This window comes from Danio rerio, chromosome 16 (assembly GCF_049306965.1).
Source record: "Danio rerio strain Tuebingen ecotype United States chromosome 16, GRCz12tu, whole genome shotgun sequence".
Taxonomy (NCBI): Eukaryota; Metazoa; Chordata; class Actinopteri; order Cypriniformes; family Danionidae; genus Danio; species Danio rerio.
The window spans coordinates 13522488-13549909 of record NC_133191.1 but is presented as its reverse complement, the minus strand read 5'-3'; the positions used below and the strand labels follow the sequence as shown (position 1 = coordinate 13549909).

At 38.1% G+C, this 27422-nt stretch overlaps 1 protein-coding gene across 5 annotated transcripts in view; it reads left to right on the top strand.

Annotated features, from left to right (window-relative positions):
- The window catches only part of grin2db (glutamate receptor, ionotropic, N-methyl D-aspartate 2D, b), a 297610-nt gene extending 290721 nt beyond the window's left edge, over positions 1–6889 (top strand). For all 5 annotated transcript variants that reach the window (XM_073925936.1, XM_073925938.1, XM_073925935.1 and 2 more), the window contains 2 exons: positions 748–989; positions 1131–6889. In XM_073925936.1, coding sequence (XP_073782037.1) covers positions 748–989; positions 1131–4325 — 3437 coding nt within the window. In that variant the 3' untranslated portion in view covers positions 4326–6889. The remainder of the gene's footprint in view (positions 1–747; positions 990–1130) is intronic.
- The last annotated feature ends 20533 nt before the right edge of the window (positions 6890–27422 follow it).

Here is a 27422-nt window from a genome sequence, read left to right as displayed (position 1 = left end):
TGCCTCTCTGTCCTCTTGTTTTTTTTTTCCCCTCTGCCCATCATTCTGTTTCTCCTTCATTTAATTTCCCAGATTTTTCACATCCTCATACACACAGAGACCAACATAAACACTGCACATATACCATCCTTTCACCCTGTCACCATCTGTCTTCATCTCTCTTTTTATGTTAACTTCCCGCTCTCTGAAAAGAGGTTCGTCTGCTATTTGTCATAATGACAAAGTCACTCTCCTCTTCTCTTCCACCAGCATTTTACTTATTTCTCCACATCCTCTCATTTCCCATGATACAATGCAGCATTGAGAAGATGAAGAACTTTGCACTCCTTTCTTTTTGTCTTATCATTTATCCTCTGAGGAAAAGAGGATATGGTGTAGATCATTATGCAGGAGCTAGCCTTTGCTAGCCTACAGGCCTCTTGCTCTCTTCCTCTCTCTTTTACTCTTTAAGGATTAACAAAGACCTTCACACTAATGTTTCCTTAACACCCAGAGGGAGCATTTTAAAGTACCTGACCTATGACCTATAATGCTTTAAAGATCTCAAAATAGCACCTGACACAACAGATTTATATTTAGTGTTAGCATCTGCTTCTTGCTACAGTAAGCGTGTGGGAAAGGCAAGTTACTACCATATTGCATTCATGCATGTTTCATTGACGCATCTGTGCCAAGGTATTGTATCACTTATTAAATAAGAAAGTGCATAATTTTAATGTCTTGTCTTTTTCTCTTCTCTCCACTCAGATGAGATAGAGATGCTAGAGCGTCTCTGGCTCTCAGGGATCTGTCACAATGATAAAATTGAGGTGATGAGCTCCAAACTAGACATAGACAACATGGCGGGTGTTTTCTACATGCTGCTGGTAGCCATGGGCCTAAGTCTCCTGGTCTTTGCCTGGGAACACCTGGTTTACTGGAGGCTGCGGCACTGCATGAGCAAAATGGGACAGTCTGGCAAATTGGACTTCCTTCTCGCCTTCAGCAGGGTGAGAGAGTGAGAGTGTGAAGTGAGAGAATGAATGATTTCAGTTGACATTAAGTTTGGGTCTGGTATTACAGATGGCATGCAATTAAAACATTGTCCTTTTTGGAATCTGACTTGCCTTCATTTATTTTTGTACTCTTAGGGAATGTATAGCTGCTGCAGCTTTGAAGATGAAACCGCACAAGGTGGGGCTAAAGTCACAGTTTCTGGCCACCATCACACTGCCATGGTTCCTACTTCTTCCTCACATGTGGTCACTTCAGCTGTATCCAATCCAGCCATTGCCATGGTCCAGCAGCAGCAACAGCAGCAACCACAACAGCCTCAACCTCCTCAGTCTTACAAGACACCTCTTCCTGGATCCCCTCCACCAATTGTTCATTCTGGAGCAGCCTTGGGTCCTGCAAATACGCAACTTATAGGAGCTCCACTACCATGCACTACTTTCTTACCCCGGCCAGATCGCAGGCTGGCAGTCGTAGACCGGTGGAGACTACCCAAAACTGCTGGTGCCACCACGTCGATGGGTGTAAGAGGACCCCTAGCGGAAACGGTACCCTTACCCCAAAAGGTGGCACCTGCTTGGGCAAGTGGTGGAGGTACTGGTAGTGGTCTAGATGGATATAAGCGCTACTATGGACCTATTGATCCAGAGGGACTTGGGCCATGTGTGGACCAACAGACAGGTTCTCAAACCCCTAAAACAATCCCCAGAGTCCATCAACAACCCCAACCAACTGGTGTGGCTTTCTACCAGGAGAAGGGCATGGACCATGGCGTGGGGAAGAAGGTGGGAGTGGGTACTGGTGGAGGGGGTCAGGGTAGAGGGGTTAAATCTCTGGGGACCCCCAGGCTTCCTCCTAAAAGCCAAACCCCAGCCCCACTGACACCTAACCCCCCACTGCAGCACCCCTCTCCCCCTCTCCCTTCATCTTTCTGGAGGAAACGGCGACCAAAAAAGCCCAAAGAACCTGGTGGCCCACTGTACGAAAACATCCTGCCACTGGGCCGGAGAGGAGGAGGCAGGGAAGCGAGTCGAAGACCGAGACCCTCTCCTCCTCTCCCCATCCCTGTGCCAGTTACACTTTCCCCATCCTACACTCCTCCTTCACCCTCTCCCTCACTGCCATACACTTCCACATCATCAACCTCATCCACCACTAGCTCTTCAACCACATCCTCAGCCACATCCTCACGCTCCACCTCTCCTTCATCAACTACCACAGCTTCATCTCGCAGCACTCGAGACAGAGAGGCTGAGGAGGAGGATGAGGAGGATTTGGATGAGCTGACCGAAGAGTCAAGTCTTCTTCAGGGCCACAACAGATCTAGGGACAGAGAGCGGTCTATACTTTCCCCTAGATCTCTTACTCATGGACCTCCCCCTCCCATACCGCCACGCAAACCATGGGGCACCTTTGGTGACAGGGAACATAAAAAAGACAGAGAAAGAGAGAGAGGTGGAAGTCAACTAGCACAGCTCCAGGAATGGTGGGCAGGATGGGCAGAAAGAGAGAGGGACAGGGAGAGGAGTGGTGGAGCTCAAGGAGAAACAGAAAGGAAAAGAGAGAAGAAACGTAGGAAAGACAGGGAAAAGGAGAAAAAGAAGAAGAAGAAGAAAAACAAAAAAAGGAAAAAGAGGGAGGAGCGTGAAAGGGAAAGAGAAAGAGAGAGGAAGCGTCGTAAGGTAAAAAAGAAGAAAAAGAAGGCAATGAAAACAAAAAAGAAGAAGAAGATATCTTCCGGTAAGCGGTCAGAGCCAGAGGAAGGTGATGTTGAAGCAGACAGAGATGGAGAGGGGGATGGGGATAGAGAAGGAGAGTACTCATCATTTTCTACTCAGCATCGCAGTGCATTTGTGGACAAAGGCAGCCTTTCAGCTTGGGAAGGAGAGAGAGAACGAGTGAGGAGAGATGGAGGTGAAGATGATGGGGATGAAAGAGAGGATGAGAGTGGGGGAGGCAGAGGTAGAGAGAGAAGACCCAAAAGCTCCCATTCGCGGCATAGACCTTCCAGTAAACGCTATCCTAACCTTAACAAACTCCCCTCTTCAGTCAAATTCTGGGTTAGTGGAGGAGAGGCAGGTGGCACGGAGGCCTCCGGACCCTCCCCTCCCTCATCTTTACATACTCTCCTCTCTTCGTCCAAGAGACGGAGGAGTAGTGGGACAGAGAGAGAGGCAGAAGGGAGAGTAGGAGAGCGCCGACCACTGCTTCTCCACTACGAAAGAGGGCGAGTTAGCACAAGAGAAGGACTGTCCTTTCATGAGTGGGACTCTGAGGATGAGGACGAGGAAAGAGAAGAAGAAGAGAGAGAACGAGAGAGGGAGAGAATAGAGGAGAGAGTACGGCGGGCAGGGCGAGGGGCAGTGTCAGAGTCAGAACGAGACAGAATAAGAGCAGAGGAAAGCTTTTCTGATGAGGGGTCCTCAGGAGAATTTGGCTGTTTTGAGAGATATTGGGAGGGAACTGGAGTGGGTGGGGCCAGTGGAATTGGGGGTGGTGGCTGGTTTTTTGGAACATACCCTTCTCGAGAGAAAGGTGGAAGTGTCAACAGTAGAGATGACTCCATTTTGGGTCGGGGTGAAGGGTGGGGTGGGGCAGGTGATTTTTGGGGTTCAGGTCCAGGGATTGGATGGGGTTCTGGAGGAGGCAGTGGAGGGCTGGGTTCACAGTGGCCTCCACCTCCAACTTCCCTGCCACCACCACGACGCTACTGGTCAGTGGACAAACTACAGATGAAGAGTGAGAAGCGTAGCCGCAGTGGGTCAAAGAGCAAAGGTCACAGATCACGTGAACGAATGCAAGACACTGCAACATGTTCATGTACACAGTATGGGCATGGTAGGCCCCATGTGCACCACAAACACAGCAGCACTCAGTCCCATAGTCAGGAGGATCTGCTTCCCCACTGCCACAGCTTCAGTGGAAGCTCTCGGTCCAAAGCACCCACTAAACCTGACAAATCCAAATCCGGAAGTCAGTCCAACCTAAGCTCCCAGCAAGCCCAGCTTTCAGAACACATACCCCAGCCATCACCCTCCCCACCCCAGCCACTCCTGCCCTCATTACCTGTACCTTCTGCTCCCAACTCCCTACCCATGCCCATTCCTCCTCCTCCGTCCTCTGCATCCATGTCCCCTCCACCCGTGCTCTCCCCTGGGGCTGGTTCCAGCTCCTCCCAGGCAGCCACCGCCAGTGCTAAGCTTCAGTACCAGAGACTCCGGTCTGTACCCCAGCCAAGGCGATTTTACTCCCCACACCTGCCACTCAAAGCCAAGAGTTTGTGCTCACGCCGTGGTTCTGCCCATTTCTCCAGCCTAGAGAGTGAAGTATGACACGGGGCTTCACTGCTGCGCGTATGTGTGAGCTCTACAGTAAAGCGCAGCTGGAGTGTGATGCACATACATGCGCCGCACCAAGATGAGGAAAACGTCCGTGGCAGTGACCAGAGCAGCAAAGAAACAACAGTCAAAGCAGGGAATGGCTCAACAAATTCTGCCACGGTCACGATGGATACTCCAGCCGTACTCCATCTTCGGTCTGAGTTGAGTATTATGATGTCCTCCGTGCTTCTCTCCTCCAATGAGAACAGTGGATAGCAAATGTCTGGGATTTTTCTGTGAGTAATGATGTCATGTTTACACATATACACTCCCTGAAACAAGGAAAAGACATTTTTGCATCGTCCACATACAACATGTGACGACAGACATCAAATACTGCGGTGGCTCAAACTGGCTACTCAGTTTATTTACAGATGGCTCGAAATTAATCTATATTCAATCTGAATGCAGTCCTGGAGAGGCTCAGATGATCAGCATCAAACACACTGACTGAAAAAGTGTCTCCATGGCAACCTGATGCACATAGATATTGAAATTCACTTTTTTTCCCCCTTTTTTTATTTTGACACTTGCAACAGTTATGCCGTCAGTACCAGAATTGGCTTCTTCTTTCAAGGCCAGGCTGGACAATTCTTAATTGAAATTTGACCTCAAAGTAAACAAGGGTAAACTATGTCACTCTATATTTCTGATTCCAAGCTAATCAGATTCTACATGGAGCCATTTCACTCAACAGAACTTTTGTTGTCCTATCAGAACTCCAATGCCATGGTGTCACTTTGACATCAAATAGGAATGACATTATGTTCTAAAGAGACACACTTCAAAAAGAAAAACAATAAGAACACACACAGAAATGTAGCAATTTTTCCTGTATGTTTTTGTTTTCCCCTTCAGGTTTCGGTTTCTTTTATGCTATTTATTGCTCTCACTGTGGTCGTCTTTTAACAAAAGGGTAAACCAGCTGTGTCTGATGTTAAATAGTGCAATTATAGATGTGAAGATTTTTATGGTTATTTATTTGTTTTTATAACGGAAATTTCAAATCGCCATAACTAGATCCATGGCACTGCCCAATGTGATGGTCCTTTCTTTGCATACAAGCAATACTTGTCTTTCATCAAACGATGATAGGTTGCAATATTTATGATTGGCACTAGATGGCTCCATAATATTCAAAACTGTTCATTAATGATTCTAAATGGAGGACCAGGAGTGGATCGTGCTTGTTGTTTTGTTCCTTAATCATCAAGCATTAGATCTCAAACAGACAGCTTGCCTAGGGTGGTCAAGGGCAGTGTTTTAAAGTCATTGTCACTGATTGTGCATTATCAAGTCAAGTCTACTTCCGATGCAGAGTTGCATGTAATAAAGCACAAGTTGCTGGCTCTTGTCAGTGCAAATGTTAACATATGATAATGAGGAGTCAAGGACAAACACAACACTAATCGATTTTTTAGCTCAAAGCATCCTACACCATTTGTTTTGGCAAAGGAATTGATGTCAGTCTTACAGAGATTCAGTTTTTGAATACCTATTTGACGTCAGGCACCGCTTATTTGCCCGTGTTGTAGTTGAATGTAGCTTTGAAATGATTTAGCAAAAAGTAGACATGCGGTAGATTTTGTAGCATTCTGGATGAAGTTACTCATCACAAGAAGTAACAATAATACTTTTATTCTGGGGGTCATAGAGGGCTTGTACATGTTGTCACAGATAAACAGATTCAGTCGGCCGTTTATTATTTGATTCGAGTGCTGTTTGTCTCCCTTTCACATCTTGTTCATTTAAACAAGACCCCTCCGAGAAGGTTTGTCATCCTTTGCAATGAAATTTAGGGCTTTTCCACAGTTTTAAGAACCACGTGTCATCGCATGAGTCAAGAATTAACAAGCTCAGGTATTGAATTGCGTGTTGTGTAAACCGAATCACACACAGGCGCTTAATCCCCTCGGTCAGCGTTTCTTCCAATGCCAGGAATACGGGTGCGTCAGCGAAAAGTCCACCACACCCGGCATGGAAGCGCGGCGGGGAGCAGGGAGATGGATGTAGAATGATTGAATTAATACAGTGTGCCATGAGTACACTTGATCTGTCATTGACCCTTACTGAGTCAGAAGGCGCTAACACAGTATTCTGTGACTGCATGTACAGAACAGACTTATAATTCCCATGTAGCTTTTTATTTCCTTGAGAACAAAACAAAATGTTATCTCTATATAAAGTCCTATGTTTTTTTTTGAGAATGTATCATGTTATACTGTGAATTGACTTAGATATTTTATTGGCCATTGTATTCAGTTTCCATTGCCATCATATCATTTATCTATACAAAATATATATGTACAAATAAATATATACATATATATACAGAAAGGTATATATATAATATGAGTTAAGTTTGATATACTTGGAGGAAGTGGTAGAAATAGTTTTAAATGTTTTAGCTTTGTAGCAATTCTAGACTCTGGAGACATTTTTGAATTTTGATTCCTCCTATATGACTGTGAAAACATTAGTGCCTGTGAAGAAAAAACAAGAAACCAGTTAAAACGTCTTTCATCTGTCCATACCTTCATCTTCCTGTCCATCTTTTCCTCTGTTCTCATTTGTAGCAGATCTTCACCAACTACTCGAATACTACCTAAATAGCTTTCAGATCTTTTGTTTTACCACTTTAACTCATGCTGTGTTGTGTTCTCATCGTTGCGTTTGTCCTTTTGACATTTTGTCATTCCAGTTGTCCATCTAGTCAGTAAACCCCAAAGTATACTTCATTTTTTGCGGCCATTAGCATACGCACACAGTTGAACGTTAAGCTCTTCAAAGTATACTCTATTTGGTAGTGTGCGCACACAGACGATCAACACATGCACATGAAAGATTCATCTAGTGTTTGTGCTTTCTCTCTTTCAAAATTATAATTGATAAGAATGCCTTTGTACTTTGATTTTGCTCATGTCCTTGTACTTAATTCCCTCACACTTGGAGTCATCAATATTGGGCGTCTGTTGTTTTTTTCCATCTTCTGTAGAATGCTGGCCCAATCCCAAATCCCTAAATCTTTATGGTCACTTTCTGACTCCACATTTTTTGACTGTTGGGTAGAAGTCTTGGGGCTCATTCCAGTGCACTTTGACAATATATAAAGGCCACAAAAGTAACACACACAAGCACCCTTCTAAAAATGAAAAGAAGAATGGAACATCCTATGAACTTAATTATCACTTGCACACATTGGCAGTAGGCATGGGATGATAACCAGTTTCAAGGTTTACCGTGGTTTTAAAAAGTTGAGGTTTTAAAAATGCAAAAAAATAAAAAATAAAAAATTTAAATTGTTTTACCGATTTTAAGGTATCTGTAAGGTTTTTTTTTTTTTTTTTTTTTTTTTTAGTTTTTCATGTTTTGTAAAGAAATCAGTGTTTTTGAAACTAAGGAAGATAGCAGAGGTCAATTATTTGTTTTAATTATTTAGCCTGACATGTTTACTGTTATGAAACATTATAAATGTTCCCTAAAATAAAACATTGTGTGTTTAATGGGCAAAATAAAAAGTTTATTTTTTATTTTTTATCCAGTCTTTTTTAAAGAAATTATTTTTTTATCACAATGCCATGATATCGTAAAACTGTGACATTTTTATCAAAGGTTATCATACCGTCTGAAACTTATACCGGCCCATGCCTATTTGGCAGCTGAAGTACACAAACTCTTGAGTGTTTTCACTTACGTCATGATTTTGAAAATACCCAAATGCATGGCCATGATGGAGATACTCCAACACGATCTCAAGCAATTCTTAACTTTTTGTATAGTGGCTAACTCATATGAATATGTGCAGTCTCCTTTTAAAAATCATATGTTTTCGCACAAATGAAATCATGAATTTGTAAGAATTAGCCATTTTGTTTACAATACATAAAAAAGTTATACTTCCTCCTGAGATCAGGCTTGATACTCGAATGTTAAGACCAGCATTGGATTGCAATGTAATCTGCTACTGAACATGTTGTTCTGTTTCCTTAAGCTGACTAAACCATGTCGGCAGTGCTTAATTTTTAAATGAATAATTTCCGGAACAAAATCAGTAAATAAAAGTTTCCACAATTTCAGTTTTCCAGATCAGGAAGTTACTAAGCGGTTATAGCGAAAAATGCATCAAATTTCTGGAATAGTCTTTTATTATTTTGTGCAATATAACTTTATGGGTCAACCATGGATAAAAGAACAAACAAACAAACATGTAGCTGCAAACATAAATCGTATTAAGTTTACAAACACCACTGACATTCAGTTCACTTCATTATTATGTGTCAAGCGAAAATTACTTACTCTGTCTAATCCTTAAAAAGAGCCCACAGTTATCTTTTCCGTCATGTTTTCTGGATGACTTGGGATCGATTTGCTTCTGTCTCCCGCTATCCTGATCCAGGGACGCAGTTTCATCTTCTATTGATAGAGCTCATTATCAGATTTACTCGTGGTTTTAAATATATATATATATATATATATGTCAGAAATATTTTCCCCCACTTTCTGTTTAATGGAAAGAGAATATTTTTTTTCAACACATTTCTAAACATAATAGTTTTAATAACTTTTTTTCTAATAGCTGATTTATTTGATCTTTGCCATAATTACTAAATATTTTTCAAGACACTTCTATACAGCTTCAAGTGACATTAAAAGGCTTAACTAGGTTAATTAGGTTAACTAGGCAGGTTTGGGTAATTAGGCAAGTTATTGTATAATGATGGTTTGTTCTGTAGACTATCGGAACAAAACATAGCTAGTGGCTAATAATTTTGACCTTAAAATGGTTTTTAAAAATTTAAAAACTGCTTTAATTCTAGCCAGAATAAAACAAATTAGACTTTCTCCAAAAGAAAAAAATACTATCAGACTTACTATGAACATTACTGTCTGTTAAACATAATTTGGGAAATATTAAAAAAAGGAAAACATTTAAAGGGGGGGTAATAATTCTGACCAACTGTATCTGCTTGACTGCCTCTGGCATTTTGAAAATACAAATATAATTTAGTTAGAGCACTGTGCCATTATTTATTTTCACTGCTTACTGTGCACGAAACAATAATCACCAACCATAAGAGTGATTGTAAACATAAGAGCTAATTGGTAGAAAGTGACTACTTTTACAGTATGTGTGTGCACACACACAATCAACAGCTTTGCTTGTTTTTTTACTCTGATTCATTCACATTGTCTCTCTCTCTGACACACACACATGCAGGTACTCACCATGCAAAAGGAAATACTGGATCAATTCAAATAAATACCGGAATGCAAAACACGAATATCTGATGTTTCCCGGAACAGGATCTGGCAAGATCCGCCTCAAATTAAGCACTGCATGTGGGATCTGGTATAAATTAACTGTAGTAGGATAAGGTGAAATATAGGTTTGGTTTTTTGGTCTTTAGTACTTTAAATGTTTGTTAAAGTGTTTTATTTTATTTTATTTTTTGCAACAATCTGACCAATTAGTATAGTAAGTAAAGTTAGACTGTCTAGTTAGTAAAGGCCAATTAGTCCAGGCCAAATTAGTGCAGACCAATTAGTGCAAGCCAAAACATGACAATAATTGATCATTTTCAGGAGAGATAATCAGCAAAATAAGCAAGTTTTGTTCGGTTCAGTGGCATTGTTTACGCTCGGCTTTCCAACATGGCCGACGGATGACCTGTCACGAAAACACTCTATTCACAAGTTCCTAATTACATATAACCAGACTGACAAATAGTGTGCAAATTTAGTTTTTTTGTATGGAACAACTGGAATGAGGGATGTAGAAAAATCTTACGACAGAGGCAAGTTAGCTTTCTTATGGATTATCTAAATGTTGCCTGACCTGTACTAAAGTGGTTAATTATCAAAATATCCTCCTTCCTAATATAGTTCGTAAAAGAAGTGAAGTATACTTTGGGCATGAATATTCCATCCATCAGTCTGACCATCCTTTCGTTCAGCCACCAATCAGTCTAATTCTAACTACAATATTTTGTTCCTACGTTCTATCTTTTTCTTTTCTACTGCACCACTGATTAGGCAACTTAAACAATGTACCTCTGGCATTTTTAGATATTTTTTAATCTCTCTGTTTATCCCTCTGTATGTTCTCTCAGTTAGCAAAAAACAAAACAAGAAAAAAAAACAGAGACCAGTAGCTACTGTGTTCCTGCTCCTATCGATTGATTATTTAAGGAAATGATCAATTAAAGTTCTGATGTAATTGATAAATGACTGAAAAATGTGATTGAAGAGTTGTACCTGATGACCATGACACTGTCGAGAGGGTCTGGGCTGTACTGTACTGTACACAACTCACGGTTACTGCGCTGAAGAGATGCATGATGGGAAATGTGTGTAAATGACTCATGTTTGTTAGGAGGTGCAGACTGTAGGCAATAGATACTTCATCCCATTGCTAAAAAACACTCACCAAAGGCTTCACCACTGCTCTCATCGGTTTAGACGTGTGACCTGAATAGATAAAGTACAGGTTAGAAAACCGTCTCTGTCAGTGGTGGTCAATATTTGGCTAAGAGATTAAAGTCTCATATCATGTTATGAGCCTGTCAGCTGCTACTTCAGATTCACTGTGGCTGTTTATTTGTTTGTCTGTTTGTTTGTTTTGTTTGCTTGAGTGTGAGACTATGAAAGATGAGCATCCTTTTCTGCCTTGATGGAATCATATTTATTTCTGTGAAGAGGCATGGATTTAGAGAGTAGGCCTCGACAAAATCATGTGAAGCACCCATATTTTAAAACACATCAACATCTGTGGGTATTTTAAAGGGGTGGTCCAGAGATTGTTTTTAAGGCTTGGTTGGGTTTATATGATGCAAAGCAATGCGTGCTCATGCTTCATCTGTAAACAATCACGTTATTTGTTCATCTTACTTTGATTATACAGCTACTTAGCTAGCATGAAAACGACTGTCCTAGTTCCTGCGAAAAGCCCGCCCTCAAGGGGCTCTGATTGGTCAGCTAACATAATGTGCTGTGATTCGCAAATTGGCTTCATGTCACGAGGAAAAGCGTCACACTTCTACAAGCACATGCTTTGATTCTGCTCTGTAAATGCTGTCAGTCAGAGTAGCTGTTAGCCGTATCAGTTTGAGCCTAAATCAGACAGAAAATGTCACAGCTGAAGCTCACGCCTGCTCTTTAAAATAACATCTGACAAGTGTCTTTCACATATATTCGAATAAGCATGTGTAAGTAATATGATGCATTCAAATATATTTTGCTAGTAATTTGAGATATTGGAAGGGGCCGCATAGAGAGACACTGCAGTGCTGGTGAAGATTGTAGGTGTTTACAGGGGTTTGATGGATAAATATGAATTTGTAGCTGAATTGTTAGCGGTGCCAAACAGCATTTCCCATTGTATACATTCTTGTTTATGTCCTTGCTACAACATACCATTAATTCTAGACACTATACATTTAACAGATCATTTTTAACAAATAAACATACCTACAGATTGTGACTCACAATCCACATCTTCGTCTATTATAGTTAAAGCTTCTCCTTTCTTTCAGGAGTTTTTAGCTGAATCCAGCACTAAACTGGGAGAGATTCTGGAAGGTCTCCTTTGTCAAATGCTAGCTATATATTTTTACATATACAAACATAATTAAAATAAATTTTAAGCACTTATCTCTTTTTGTTGTGTCCTTTGGAAGCTCAAATATAGAAACAGAAGGAGCTCCGTGGAAATAGCAGAACTTTCAGCTTTCTCTGCTGTAACATCACAGTGCCTCTGGCTTTGCCCCTTCGATGCGCGGGGTGTATGCGAGTGGTGAATAAGCACAACCGGAAGTGTTTGTGATCACACTATCCCGGATGTATTTTTGTAATCCCTAAATTATGTTCGCTGTAGGCTTTGCTAAGCTAACTCTGTAAAAGCCATTGTCTCTCTTTGCATTAGAGATGTTATGTTCACACAGCTACATTACGCATCAACTTTAAAATATGATATCGTAGTGGACCACCCCTTCATTTGATTTCAATTAAAGATTTTAAGTCAGTGATATAAAATTTTTAATGCATTACTAGTATGGCAATGTGTATATATGCGTATGCATGTATATACTGTACATTTTGAGAGTCTTTAAGCATTTTGCAGTTTAGTTTCCTTGCTAGATAAAACACATGCATTTTGTTTTATTTTTGGAATGAATTAAGATTAAAAAATATTCAAATTGAAATTTTAAAACATATTTCACAATATTACAGTTTTAAAATTTGATTTTATATGACATTCACTATAGTGAGCATAAGAAATCTTAGAAATAGAACCGTCCCCTAAACTTATGAATGGTGTAATAAATATTTAGGCTCAATTAACAATATATCAAGTACCACTAGGAATTTAAAACTCTGTTTATCTTCCAGCTGCCACATAAAAGCCAATTGGCCTCTAAAATTAGTGCAGATAATATCTAAAAAGGCCCCATTCTCCTTGTGGATTTGCCAAGTGAGTGACTCATTGAATATAGACTCACTCAGCAAAGAGACAGAGGGAAAGAGACAGATCATATGCAGGTTTGTATTGCATATACAGTAGTTTTGTAGCTGCTTCATTATTAATGTGCATGAGAGAGAGAGAGATAGAGAGTACGCATACATTATATATTATAATATATATATATATTTATATACACACACACATACACACACACAGAGAGAGAGAGAGAGAGAGAGACACGCACCAATTTAAAGTCTCTATATCAGTCTCTCTTGTTCCTCTGTCAGATTTTTCAGCAGTTTCCTCACACTCATTGAGCTGCTATAATGCATAATTCACTCACTCAGGACAGGCGCACATGGTGGAGAGCAGAGATCCTGCAGGTCCTCTAGAAGTTTCTCCTGCTTTCTCTTTCCCTCAGGAGCTGGAGATTTAGAGTAGCTCCAGGTATCTGCTGGCACCATGATGTGAGGCATTAGTTGACAGGCGGCTCTGCGGATAAAAGTGCAGCTCTTCTCTCTTGATCACAGCTGAGCAGAGATCGGTATGTTTGTGTTTGTGTGTGTGTGTGTGTTGTGTGAAAGCAGGTCAGCCCCTGTGAAAGACCACTACACGCTTTACTTAGCCTCCCCTTATTCCACAGGCTCCACACCAACAATAACATCTAAGACTCAAGGCTGAGAATTCACTCTGTTGCTTGATCACAGTATGAATGTGTTCCTACATCTCACAGGCAAGACACTGCAGGTGAAGAGGCTACACAAACTAGCTAATAGCTAGCACTCTACTTATCTGGATGAAAGATTAATTCTTGCATTCAGAACTTTTTTCGTATCGCAGGTTTTATGAAATATGCAAATGGGGCATTGCTACATTAAATATGACTCATTTGCATATGTTTCTAGCATTTAAAAAGGAACGCTGGGTGAAGTTGGGTTCAAATGAGTGGTTTTTTTTTTACATAATATAGTTGAAGGTTTTTACAGATGGGATATTGGGAATCTCTTTTTATCACTTCATAATTACAAAGAAAATATTGCTAAGAGCTGGAAAAATAAGTACATTTTCTAAATTTTCTAAAATAAAATGTATATAATCAGGCACGTATGAGCAAATCCCTTTGTAAAAATCTTGTGAATACAGATATAAAAGTCTGGTGTATGTGTGTGTGTTGCTCAAGTGGGGATTTCTGGCTCAGAGCAGGAGAAAAATTCAATATTTTAAGAAAATTGCCTTTAAAATTTGCATTTTTTTGCAATTAAAAATATTTTATGGCAATTCTACAGACATAAATTAATAAAGTGTGACCAAAGAAACACTTTAAAGTGTATTTTGGATGTGTGTGTGTGCATGTGTGTTTTATTTTTAGACACACTTTATTAAAACCCCATAAGATGCATGAAAGATGCAGGTGCATGCCTGCAGTGTCTCGCCTTGCATCTCATCAAACTCATATTTAAACAGGGTCCTCCATGTCACTTTATAATCATAATCACATGACTAAATATACACAGAAGGAGAAAGAAGAAATACTGCTTGACTTCTTTGAAATTATCCTGTTTATTTTGTTTTAAAGCAATGTTATTTTGCAGATTTGTTTCTCTTTTTTGTTTTGGTTGCTGTAAACTGCACTGTAACTGAAGGTAATGCAAGTGTGTATGTGTGTGGAAATGCATCAGCCTTTGTACTGTACAGTCCAGACAGAATTCATCCACCAATCAGAGTTTGTTTGGTTATGACATCATGTCCTGGGAATGGGTTTGAAGGGGTCAGTGCTAAGAATTGCTTCATAAAGAATACTCTCTTTAAAAAAAGACTCTTTGCCTTTGTGTTTTTCTCCTGTTGTTGTGTTTGTGTTGGAAACTGTGAAATGTTATGTTTCTGACTTGCTTATGGATGGGTGATATTTTTCATTTGATATACTGTTGTTGTTTTTTCCTTTATTTCTTTATGAAATATTCTAATGATTATTTCAGAAACACTTTAGTTTAAGTACTAATTTCCACTGTTGACTGCTGCATTATTATTTGCTTATTACTTAGATATTGGTAGTTTATTAGTACTTATAAAGAATGATCTTATTCTACATCACTAATACTACCCAATTATCTAAACTGCCTCACTAACTATGAATACATAAGCAGCACATTGAGCTAAAAATCTTAATCAAGTTTATTAATAGCAGGAATTGGACCTTAAAATAAGTGTGATCATTACATATATACAGTTGAAGTCGGGATAATTAACCCCCTTTAAATAGTTTTTTCTTTTTTAAATATTTCCCAAATGATGTTTAACAGAGCAAGGAAATTTTCACAGTATGTCTGATAATATTTTTTCTTCTGAAAAAAGTCTTAATTTGGGGTGAAGCAGTGGCACAGTAGGTGGTGCTGTCACCTCACAGCAAGAAGGTCACTGGTTCGAGCCTTGGCTTAGTTGGCGTTTCTGTATGGAGTTTGCATGTTCTCCCTGCGTTTGCGTGGGTTTCCTCCGGGTGCTCCGGTTTCCCCCACAGTCCAAAGACATGCAGTACTGGGGAATTGGCTAAATTGTCCGTAGTGTATGAGTATGTGTGTGTGGATGTTTCCCAGAGATGGGTTGCGGCTGGAAGGGCATCCGCTGCGTAAAAAAACTTGCTGGATAAGGTGTCGGTTAATTATGCTGTGACGATCCCGGATTAATAAAGGGACTAAGCCGACAAGAAAATTAATGAATGAGAAAGTCTTATTTGTTTTATTTTGGCTAAAAAAACTTTTTATTTTTCTAAATGCCATTTTAAGGTCAATATTATTAGTCCCTTTAGGCTATATTGTTTTCGATAGTCTACAGAACAAACCATCGTTATACAATAACTTGCCTATTTACCCTAACCTGCCTAGTTAACCTAATTAACCTAGTTACGCCTTTAAATGACACTTTAAGCTGTATAGAAGTGTCTTTAAAAAATATGTAGTAAAATATTATTTACTGTCATCATGGCAAAGATAAAATAAATCAGTTTTTAGAGATGAGTTATTAAAACTGTTATGTTTAGAAATGTGTTGAAAAAATCATCTCTCCATTAAACAGAAATTGGGGAAAAAATAAACAGTGGGCTAATAATTCAGAGGGGCTAATAATTCTGACTTCAACTGTATTTGACTTTCAAAAATCACAATAAATATAATAAAAGATAAATCCTCTGACAAATAACATTAATGTTAGTAAAATACTGATAAAAATTATTATAAAATATTCGGTAACACTTTATAATAACTACACACTGTAAATCATTTATTAACCATTAGCAAATAGTGAATTCCTTATCTGTTAAGCATTAACTCTACATTAATAAACGTTAGTAAACAGTTTATAACTGCAGCTACAAATTCCCTATTCTTGACTTATAAACACCTATATATTGTGTTTAATAATTGTACTTTCAAACTTTGTTAATAGTTTATTTTTCATTACTAAATTAAGTATCACATCATTTACAAACCATTTACATTTAAGAGTAGCTGAGGGTTTTTAGGATAATTCAGAATGAGTTAGTGAATGATTAATAAACTATTCAAGTCAACATTTATATATCTTATTAATCAGGCATATATTAATGGTTACTATGTATGTTAATAAATGCTTTATTAACTCAACTTCATCTAGTTTTGTGACCTAATCTAAAGTGAGGACTATTTCTGCTTTATAAATCCCTTATAAACAACAAATAAAGGCTCAGTTAAATTCTAAACAGGTAAAATTGACGTTATTCATTCCCATTCATTTAAAGATACACACATGAAACTGTACTTCAAATGAAAAATAAATCTTTGCAACCTTACCTAAAATAAAATCACTGTAGAGTTTAAACATTGCATCTTATTGTTACATTATTATATTGTTGTTGATGTTTTATCCAGTTTTATGTTGTATTTTGGTACTCCTGTTATTCAGCAATGTTTAAACTTTCCAGTAATTGTACTTTTTAAATTAGATTGCAAGGATTGATGTTCACTTGATTCTGAGCCTTTATTTGTCATTTATAAGGGATTTATAAGGCATTGATAGTCCTCACTTTAGATTAGATCACAAAACTGCATGAAGTTGAGTTAATAAAGCATTTATTAACATATTAGTTAACTATTTGTATATGAGTGAATAATAAGATATATAAATGTTGATTTCAATAATTTATTAATCATTTACTAACTCATTCTGAATGATCCTAAAACCCTCTCAACTACTCTTAAATACAACTGGTTTGTAAATGATGCAATACTTAATTTAGAAATGAAAAACAAATCATTAACTAAGGATCAAAGTACAATTATTAAGCAAATTATAAATGTTTTTGTAAGACAAGAATACAGCATTTGTAGCTGCAGTTATAAACTGTTTACAAACGTTTATTAATGTAGAGTTAATGCTTAACAGATAATGAACTCACTATATGCTAATGCTTAGTAAATGATTCATAGTGTGTAGTTATTATAAAGTGTTACCAGGTCTTTTACACTGTGCAACATTTTTCATTGTATATGTGTATTGTCATTTTCGTTGTTTTGTGTTTAACCTCAACCACTGCCCAAAATACAACAGTAAATTAATTTAAGATTTGATTCCAGAAACACAGACTACAAGTCTATTATGAATATGGCTTTAATAAGTTATTAAATTTACCATCAATTTCCAATTTCTCTATAATTCCTTGCAAAACATTTTTGTAGTCTATGTGACTTTATCAGAACGTTCTCTACTCTCAGACACCAAAGAATGATTGAGATCCAATTTTTTCCTGAACATTTTCTTCACCATTTTATACAACTTTTTATGCAATAGTGCCATTATTCAATCCCTCCAATATGGCAGCAGCTCATATGATCTAAAGCTCAAAACTAACTGGATGGTGGATGGCTGAGAGGGAAAAAAGACAGTATTTGTGATGCTAAAAGAAAGGAAAATTAGAAATTAGAAAGAGGTAATCTGCTAAATCACATTACATATATATATATATATTTATATATATATATATATATATATATATATATATATATATATATATATATATATATATATATATATATATATATATATATATATATATTTATTTATATTATATATATATATATATATATATATATATATATATATATATATATATATATATATATTTATTTATTTATTTATATTTTATTTATATATATAGATTTATTTATTTATATTATATACATATATATATATATATATATATATATATATATATATATATATATATATTTTTTTTTTTTTTTTTTATTTTTATTTTTTTTTTTTTTTTGTTTATTTACTTTTTTTGCGGTCTATAAGCTATAATCCCATTAAGAATGGGAAAAACGGTCATCGAGCCTAGCACATGGTTGCCCTTATTCTCCTAATGAGTTATAGGTGTGTTTTGGTGCATGACATGCATTTAACCAATTTGTTTATATCCGTCCTTTCTCATTAAGATCATGCTGCTGACGTGACATGCCATTCGCTATTTATGGTGTTATTTCAAATATAAATGTTGTGAGCGCAGTGTTACATAGTATGTCAAGCGCATTCATGTAATTAAAGCATGCAAATCTCTTTGCTCGCATGCCAATTTTCTCTGCTCACATGCAAATTTTCTTGCACGCTCTTAAAAAAACGCTGCACAAGTGTGAATTATCTGCTCTCGATCAAGAAGATGATGCGAACTCAAAACTTGTGCCTTGTGTTTCCTCTTCCTTACTTGCTTTTGTTCTCCAGAGATAGCTCCTGGTACGTTATCCCAAGAATGTTGATATGATTTATATTTTGGTACACTATTTATCAAAATTTGCACTTGAGCTTGAGCTTTGCACCTGAGATTTGCAAGCTCGTATTACATGAATGCGCTCTCGACTTAAAATACTAAGCTCACAACATTTATCATTGAAATAACACTTTAGCCATTTACAAAGATGGGCAAAAAATACATTCAAATGTATTTTAAAATAAAATACCAAATACCTCCTTTTTAAGTGTATCAAAATAACTAAAAAATACAGCTGCCATAAATGAATTAAAATAAAATACTGTGTTTTTTATTTTGAAAATACTAATACTTTTACAAGGAAACATGACTTTTTTGCAAACCTTCTATCAGTATTGGATTAATCCCTTAATTAAACTGATTTAGTGAAATAAAAAATGTTTGACCGCAACAGCATGTCTCAGAGCAAGTTTAATTCAGCTTCTCTGCCAACTCATTCACTGCTACTGTACATGAAGATGTAAGTGTTATTCATAAAATGTGTTTCTCTTTTATTTTAGTATAGATTTTTTACAAAATTTCGTAGAGAAAGTCCTGTCTTGAATATGATCTCTTTAATCACTGTGAACCATTTAATGCAGACAATGAATTGGAATATAGTACTATATCTCTTAATGGTGAAAATTGCCACTATCTCTTAAAAGTCTTATTTTTCAACACATAGTCAATGTAGAATCACAATTTCTGAAAACTACAAAAAAATCCTGTTTCCCTTTTTTTTCCTTATTGTACTCTTCAAAATACAACATAAAAAATGATATACAAAATATATCTATGTATAACTATAAAGAGCACCTGCAGATTAGCTACTGGCATAAGAAAGAAGCAATGAAGTATTGCAGGTATCGCCACTGTAGGACTTTTTTATGTTGCTTGTCTTATTTTCCTGGCTTATTTTGAACTGCTCCCAAATTTACTCCTCCAATTTGTCTGTTACTTTTTTTACATATCATGTATAATTTCCATCTTTACTCCAAGCATTGATCAACTTGTTCAATATTGATAAATGTTGGAGTCTAATCATAAACCTTGGCAAATAACTGAGAAAACACAACTATTCAAGGTTACATCTTCATTAAGTCTTCATGTAGACAACAATCATGTAGATACAAAATATTAAGCCATTTTCATAAACTTTATTACATACAAATCATAAAATAATATTTAAATTATTTAAATAAAAAAATTATTTAAAATACATGTAACATAATTACTGTCCATCCCTGGCTATTTATATGGCTGACTTAGCAAGCCAATGTCATCTTTACTGTAAAATGATAAGTTGTTATTTTAATACATAAAAGTGACTATTCATTATGGCAAATGCATTTTTACATTTATTTAGACAGTAATAGGTCGTTTTTTTTCATATTGTGTGCTGCTGCACATGCCTGTGTGTATAAGAAGCATTGTGCACACCTGTTGTGGACCTGAATATAAGCACACTATAGCTAACAATCTCTTTAAATCACACCAAAACTAAACTGTGCCATTTACTTTAGACCAGCATTTAGTTGGTCAATGACACTATTTTAGCTGTGTCAAAATATTAACACACCAACAATGCTCCTTAACATATTTCTCCAACCCAGGCTTATTCTGAAAACGTACCTCTACGATTCTGGAGGCCGTGAAATACGTCCCAGGAGGTACATATTTTTGCAGTTTCTGTTTTCACGAATCCACGAGAGGCCGCTGTGTACATTTTTTCATTTCTCAAATGTCCCTCGTGAGTGCCATTCCTGCCTGCTGTTGTCGTGTGAACCCATCAGAGGCCGCTGTTGACTGCTATTTGACTGACTGACTGACTGACCGACCAATCAACTGACCCACCCTCCTGCTTCCCTAAACCAAACCAATTTTATCGACTGACCCACCCACCTACTACCCTAAACCTAACCAACAATTTTCAAAAGCAATCCAGAAAAAAATTAAAAACCCTCATTTGATTTTTACCACGTTTTCAGATTTGACCACATTCTCACCCTGTTATTTACTTGTTGTTTTATTTTTTGGATTTTGTTTTTGTCTTACCTGCTTTCTGTAACCATTCTTCACTGGACTCGAACCCAGTCGTTGTGGTCTCCTCTCTCTGCATCTCAAGGCCCCCGATATACATGACAAGCTAACTAGACAAACTGGTTGTAGCGGGAAAGTCATCCAAACGGAGGTAAAAGGTAAGCTGGTAAGCACGAAAAGGAATGGCATCATATCGCCCCGTAGCGTTCGTTTAAAAAATGAAATGCAGCCATACCAATGCAATCTCACGGCAATTCGTAACTTTTTGAGTTAGTGTCTAAATCGTATGAGTTCATATGATCTAATCTGTACAATTTCGTTTGATTTGCTCATCACCCAATGACAGTTGGGGTTAGGGGTGAGGTTGGGTGTCACACCTCCTTTTTAAAATCGTAATTTTCGTATGACTGAACTTATACAAATTCGTACAAATTGACCACTAAACTGAAAGAACGTAAAATACTTACGTTTCCTCGTGAGATCAGGCTGGCCATACAGTACGTATCTCTGACTACATTATTTGTGGTCTCCAGAAACGTATATAGCACTACGTTTTCAGAATGGCCTGTGTTGCATATCTCCTTTTCAATCCAGCACACCCGTTGGGCACACAAATGTGCACAAAATCCTTTGGCTATTTAAACAACCTGGTGCAGGAAAATGAAAATGATACCTACATCAGGCTGAAGCTAGCAAAAAACACTTGGATTGTGCATGGCGCCACATTGTGCCATATGTATTACTGAGCCAAATAGTGTGCAAAAGCCCAATCTCTTTTCTGGCTACGCTTGTGGCCCAAACTTTAAGAATAAGCACAGAAAACATCTGAATGTGATGCAGAACCCCACTTGTGTTCATGTAATTTTAATACTGTTTTTTTCTTTAAAGATATTGGCAGCAGATAAGCAGCTTGTGAGTATGAGTGTACTATACAGTATCAGCACTGCAGCATCCACGTGTCTATCCTGGCTCATTTCCACACATGCCTGCGGGGGGAGAAAGTCAATTCTCCTGAATCTTGGTAAGAACTTTCTTGACTTTTCTCTGTGAAGCTCGGCTCTCTCTCCTCCTCTGAGTGATGTGATCTGAGCTTTGATCTGTGTAGACCAGACCTGACCTTATATAAGCCACCATCTCATGAGCTGTGATCTTGCTCTGCTTGACGGTTAACAAACACAAAAAGAGTGTACTGCACAGGATCATTAGCGAAGCTTTGCTGTACAATGGACAAAAAGCTGTACAATTAACAAATGATGTGTGTATGCCTCTGCTTATACATGACAGAAATCTGATATATGGCCATTAAAGAACACACATACAGTTGAAGGCAAAATTATTAGCCCTCCCATGAAATTATTATTCTTTTAAATATATTTCCCCAAGTAATGCTTAAAGGGCACCTATGATAAAAATTATCTTTTGTAAGCTGTTTAGACAGAACCGTGTGTAGGTATAGTGAGTCCACAGTCATATTGGAGTGATAGAAACACAATAAGTCTCTTTTTTAATTTGCTGAAGTTAAAATAGGATCCAAATCCCTCCCATTTTGAGGCCGACTGCAACGTGACGTAGGAGTGTGGTTTCCCCACACACCCAATTGATTGACAGACGCGTATTAACGTATCTTTGTAGTAAGCAACTGGGATAAGAAGACCTGGGGCCTCATGTATGAAGACTTGCATGGAAATCATACTAAAACATTGCATACGCACAAAGCTGTAAATGTGCATACGCAGAAAAAAATTCTGATGTATGAAACACTGTGTACGCCGAATCTCACGCATATTCTTTTGTACATCCGAATGAACGTGAAACTGAGCGCAACATGCACGAGCACAAAACCCCTTCCTGCCTCCTCCCCCGTATGAATATGCTAATGACTCTACTTTGGCAAAACCCAACGAAAAAGCAATGGCAAAAGCAAGCCAAAAGAGAAACTTTGAACATAATGTGAATTGGAGGTGCTGCTTTCGGAGGTAGACCGGAAAAAGCGGTGTTATTTGCAAGTTTGTTCTCCGGAATTAACAACAAAAGAAAAAAATAGAGTGGGAGAGTTTAGCTGATGCGGTTAACACAGTTGGGTCTGAACATTGCACTTAGTGGATTAAAAAAGAAATAGTGTGGTTTATAGGTGTAAAATGTTGCAGTACCCTAAACAGTCTCAGTGGTGCAGCTCGTAAGACACGTCAACATGTTTTGACACGTTCGAGCATGAACTCGGTTCGAATCCAGCGTCTGATGAACTCTTTCTTCTTTTTTCCCCCGCTACATATCAGATTTTGCCAACTATTTATCACGAAAAAGACTAGTAGGAGTCAATAATAAGTTTGTGCATCATATTTTATTTACACATTTATTGAATGGAAATGTTTCTGATTCACGCATGCAAATTCATCTTCAGATAGTGTCTTTATAGCAATGTGCGTGCAGTAGATCGCTCAGATTACATTGGGAAAACAGGCGACCGCTGCAAATTGTGCTTTAAATGTTTAGCTGGTCAACTGTATGGTATGGAAACCTTATATACCTGCTAGATGAACTCGTCTCATACAGCTGCCATTGCAAGGCTCAGACACTTTGTAGAGAGGAATTTAACACAACTGCCTCTAGGAGTCGCCAATGGAAATAAAACAGACACGCATAAAAAATGTGCGTACGCCAGCCATAAAGCTGGCGTGGAGCTGCGCACATTCCCACGTTTAGTTCATCGTTAGTAAATCCAAACGTGAGAGATTCTGAGCATGAAACCTGGCGTACGCCAAGTTTTTGTGCGTACGCAGCATTGATACATGAGGCCCCTGTTCAGCTCACTGTGATCATCAATCATCATCAAATGCAATCAAAAAAGAGTTTCACAAGTTTAAAACCTTTTTATAACAGTGCATGCTTGTAATAAGGACAGTAAAATCGCTAATTCATTACCGCTGCCGCATGTCAGTACAATTATAAAAGAACACACCTCAATCCTGGTTTGTAAACTTAAGTCAGGTTTATTTTGTACCTTAACATAACGGATGTCCATACAGCAGTGAATATTAATGTATTAACGTGTATTCTGTCATATTTTCAAAAACAGTGTGTGTATGCAAACAATCTTGTGTGTGACTCATCATCGCAGAAAGGCATGAAATAACTCCACGACAAATATAACAAATTACAGTTGGGAAAGTTCTTACTGAAAGGGAGATCTGCCTCATTTTTGTCTGTCACTGTGCTGTTTATCTATGTGTAGTCTACGACTCTGACACGGATGTGGGAATGCACATTAAAGGCACAGGCAGCAAGAACAGCTACAATGTTATAAAAGCTCAAATGTCTCAGATTTAAAAAGCTTTTATAAATAATCTGATGGGTGTTTTGAGCTGAAAATTTACAGACACATTGTGGAGACACAAAAGAATTATCCTGAATTTTGAAAAAAGGGGTAAAATAGATGCCCTTTAATAGATCAAGGAACTATTCATGGTATTTTTTATATATTTTTTTCTTCTGGAAAAAGTCTTAAAGCTTTTAGTTTAGCTCGAATAGACAACGTTTTAATTTCCTTTAAAATCATTTTTAATGTTTGTATTGATGACCATTGTTAAGGAATTATTTTTTTTGTACAACAGCTCAGCAAACTAGAATGTGTCACTGAAAGTCCCAGACATCTAAGGGCGTACTCAGACTATGTACAGTTGCCTTGAACCCGGCCGAAGTACGCTTGTTTCCTCTCCCGTCTCCCCCGACGGCCCGCACTCACATTACATTCGGGCCTGGGCACGCTTACTTCATCGATGATGCGCTGTACTGTAAGCGCTTTTTCAGCACAGATTTGTTTATTTATATTGTTTTAGTCATTTGAGATGTAGTGACACGCAGTCAAATACTTCAGCGAACAGATTAGTGACTTTTGCTGCTGTCGTGCAGTAATGGCTTTGCATCTTTAGTAATCTACAACAGTTTGCGTTCATTGAACAGTAAGAATGATTAATTAATCTATGTGAAACAGTTCCGTAAAAGTCATATCTCGTCTTCAGTTTCGGGCTCAGGCGTATCATGCCAAAGCCAAAGTTTCAGGCTCAAGCGTATCACGCCAAAGCCCAAGTGAACCGCGCTCTGGCACACCTCTTCCAACCGAGGCCGGCCAAGTGAACTATGCCTGAGATTGCAAGACCACCCATGTACTGTAGGTGAACACTCAGAAATTATGAAATACTCAGAACTCATTTGTGTTTTGTCATTGTAATAAATTACAATGTTATATACATGAAATATGCACAGAATTAGAAAAAAAAAATTTGTATGAAAATTGCTTTTTTTAAAGCCTGAAAGAAAAAAAAAACTGTGGAGTTGTATTTCGGAACGATTCAGCTTTTTTGAACAAATCTGTTGACAGAACAGTACAATGATTCATTCATAAAGACTCTTTCTTGATCATTGGCTGTTTTTCAATTCCAAGAAAGCTGAGAATGTTTTTTTGTTCTTGTGGAGTTAAGGCATCAACACAAAAGCACACTCCGCAAAATAAGCTATCATTATCCAAAAAGTATATATACCCACTGCAACATTTGGTATAGGATTTGTTCTCCTTGCCCTTGCTTGTAGCCACAAGAGTACATATGTCCGCCGGGGTGAGATCGAGATCACCGGATATCTTGTGTTTTCTGCATATGCTGTGTGCATGAGATATAGCTGGAGTGTTATCGGTGTGATGGCGGAGAGTCTTGGGAGTGTTTTCAGCAGCTGTAGATGATCCATCTCTGGGGTGCCTGATGCCTGCGCATCGATCAACACTGAGCCGTGTTTATGTCACTCAAATACGTAAGAGTCTGAGCTATTCTGCCCGCGCACAGTGCTCACTTATCCTCTCAGTACAGCATCAGATTAACACTGCATGTGGATTTGAAGCTCGCGCACACACACACACACACACACACACACACACACACACACACACACACACACACACACACACACGTCTATATATTTGCACACATGATGGAAGCAGAAATGCTCTCTCTCTCTTTCATCATTAGCCCAGCGCGCCGCAGGCTGCACCAGCGAATCGACTTGATCTCTCAATAATAATAAAAAAATAAGAACAGGGGAAAGACAGACAGGGAGAGAGAGAGAAAGAGAGAGAGAGAGAGAGAGAGAGAGAGCACCTTTTCATCTTTTCATTCACATAGCAAATCCTGTCAGATCTGCTTTTTTTTTTCTGGCGCATTACCGCATTGGGACCAAGCGACAAATTACCGCGAATTCACGGGGGCAAACACTAACTTCACATGGCATAGCGCGCGTCTCTCATCATTATTGACGTTAGCGTTAATATCAATTTGTCGAGCAGGACTGCTTTTGTAGATAAAACTATTACGAGCGGATGCTGAACGTGGTGCAGAGGCGATTGAAGATGCGTTTTCTTTGTTTTTTTTTTTGTTTTTTGCATTCTGCTTGTTATTTTTGTCAGTACAAAGGCCATACTACACTACTGTTCTGCATCATTCAGTATGCACCTGCTATAGCTGTCACATCTTGTATTAGTAATTAAAAGTTAATTATAAAAAAATATTTTTAACTGAAATGTGATTATTAATATGTGGCACAGGTGGGACATTTTGGGACATTAAACCTGAACTTCTCTTGACAATAGGCATGTAATAATTAGAGATTTTGGTTATACGGTTATAGTTTGAGGCACACCTGTAAACTCAGTTTTTTCCAGGATTCTTTTGTATTTTACAGTCCTATCTCGCTATCATCCCGTAAAGATATTTTCCCGTATTTCTCCCGTATTTTCAGTCTTTCTCTAAAGGGTGGCAATAAACATTAAAGGGCACCTATGGTGAAAAATCTACTTTTCAAGCTGTTTGGACAGACATATGTGTAGATATAGTGTATAGACCGTCATATTGGGGTAATATAAACACGGCCAGTCCTTTTTTTCAATATAACAACATAAAAACGATGGACTAATTAGAGCAGTTTTTAGATCTGCAACTTGACGTAGGAGTGCGGTCCCCCCGCCCACCAATATTAATTGACAGGCGCGCATCACCATATCCTTAGTTTGTTGTTTCACGTCTGCCATTTTCAGAGTGATTCACTAAAGGAACAACTTTGCTCTATTTTTAAATGTAAGGCTCATTGGGCTCAACACAAGATCAACATTCACCACATGATTGCTGTTATCTGAATTATTGTTTGTAACTTTAGGTAGGTTTGCAATCATGTGTACTTTTCATTGCGTCTACCTTAAACTTCAGCCGTTTGCATTTCTCGTGGTCAAAGAAGCTCCCTGTGATCTTAACTAGGTGCAGCTGGAAAGTGCGAGCTTGTTGCCTGCGTGCGTGTTGCTCGATTGGAAACAAAATAATGAACTTGCGTGCAGGTCGCACACCAGAAGCGCCGCTTGGCGCCGCTCAGTGTCGGCATTTTAGAATGTCGCAGTGCCATGCATTTTAGAATTCAGTGCCATGCATTTTAGAATTCTAAACATAGGTTTCTATCAAGGTGCACACAACGGCACTTTAAGTTGGTGGCGCCCAGCCACGAAGTGTTAATGTAAGTTGGTAATGTAAGATTGTATTAAGTTTAATCAACATTACCACACGCTTACAAATAATCTAATAATAAAAATGAAACCGTGATTTGTCTATTTTTAGCCAAAAAGCCTGATAGATTAATTGTTGTGCAATGAAATATATCGTTACTAAACGAGGAGGAAACACGATTGACAGTGCTTTTACATGGTTCATTCATAGAAAGAGCAGCCAGAAAGGGGAAACTGATA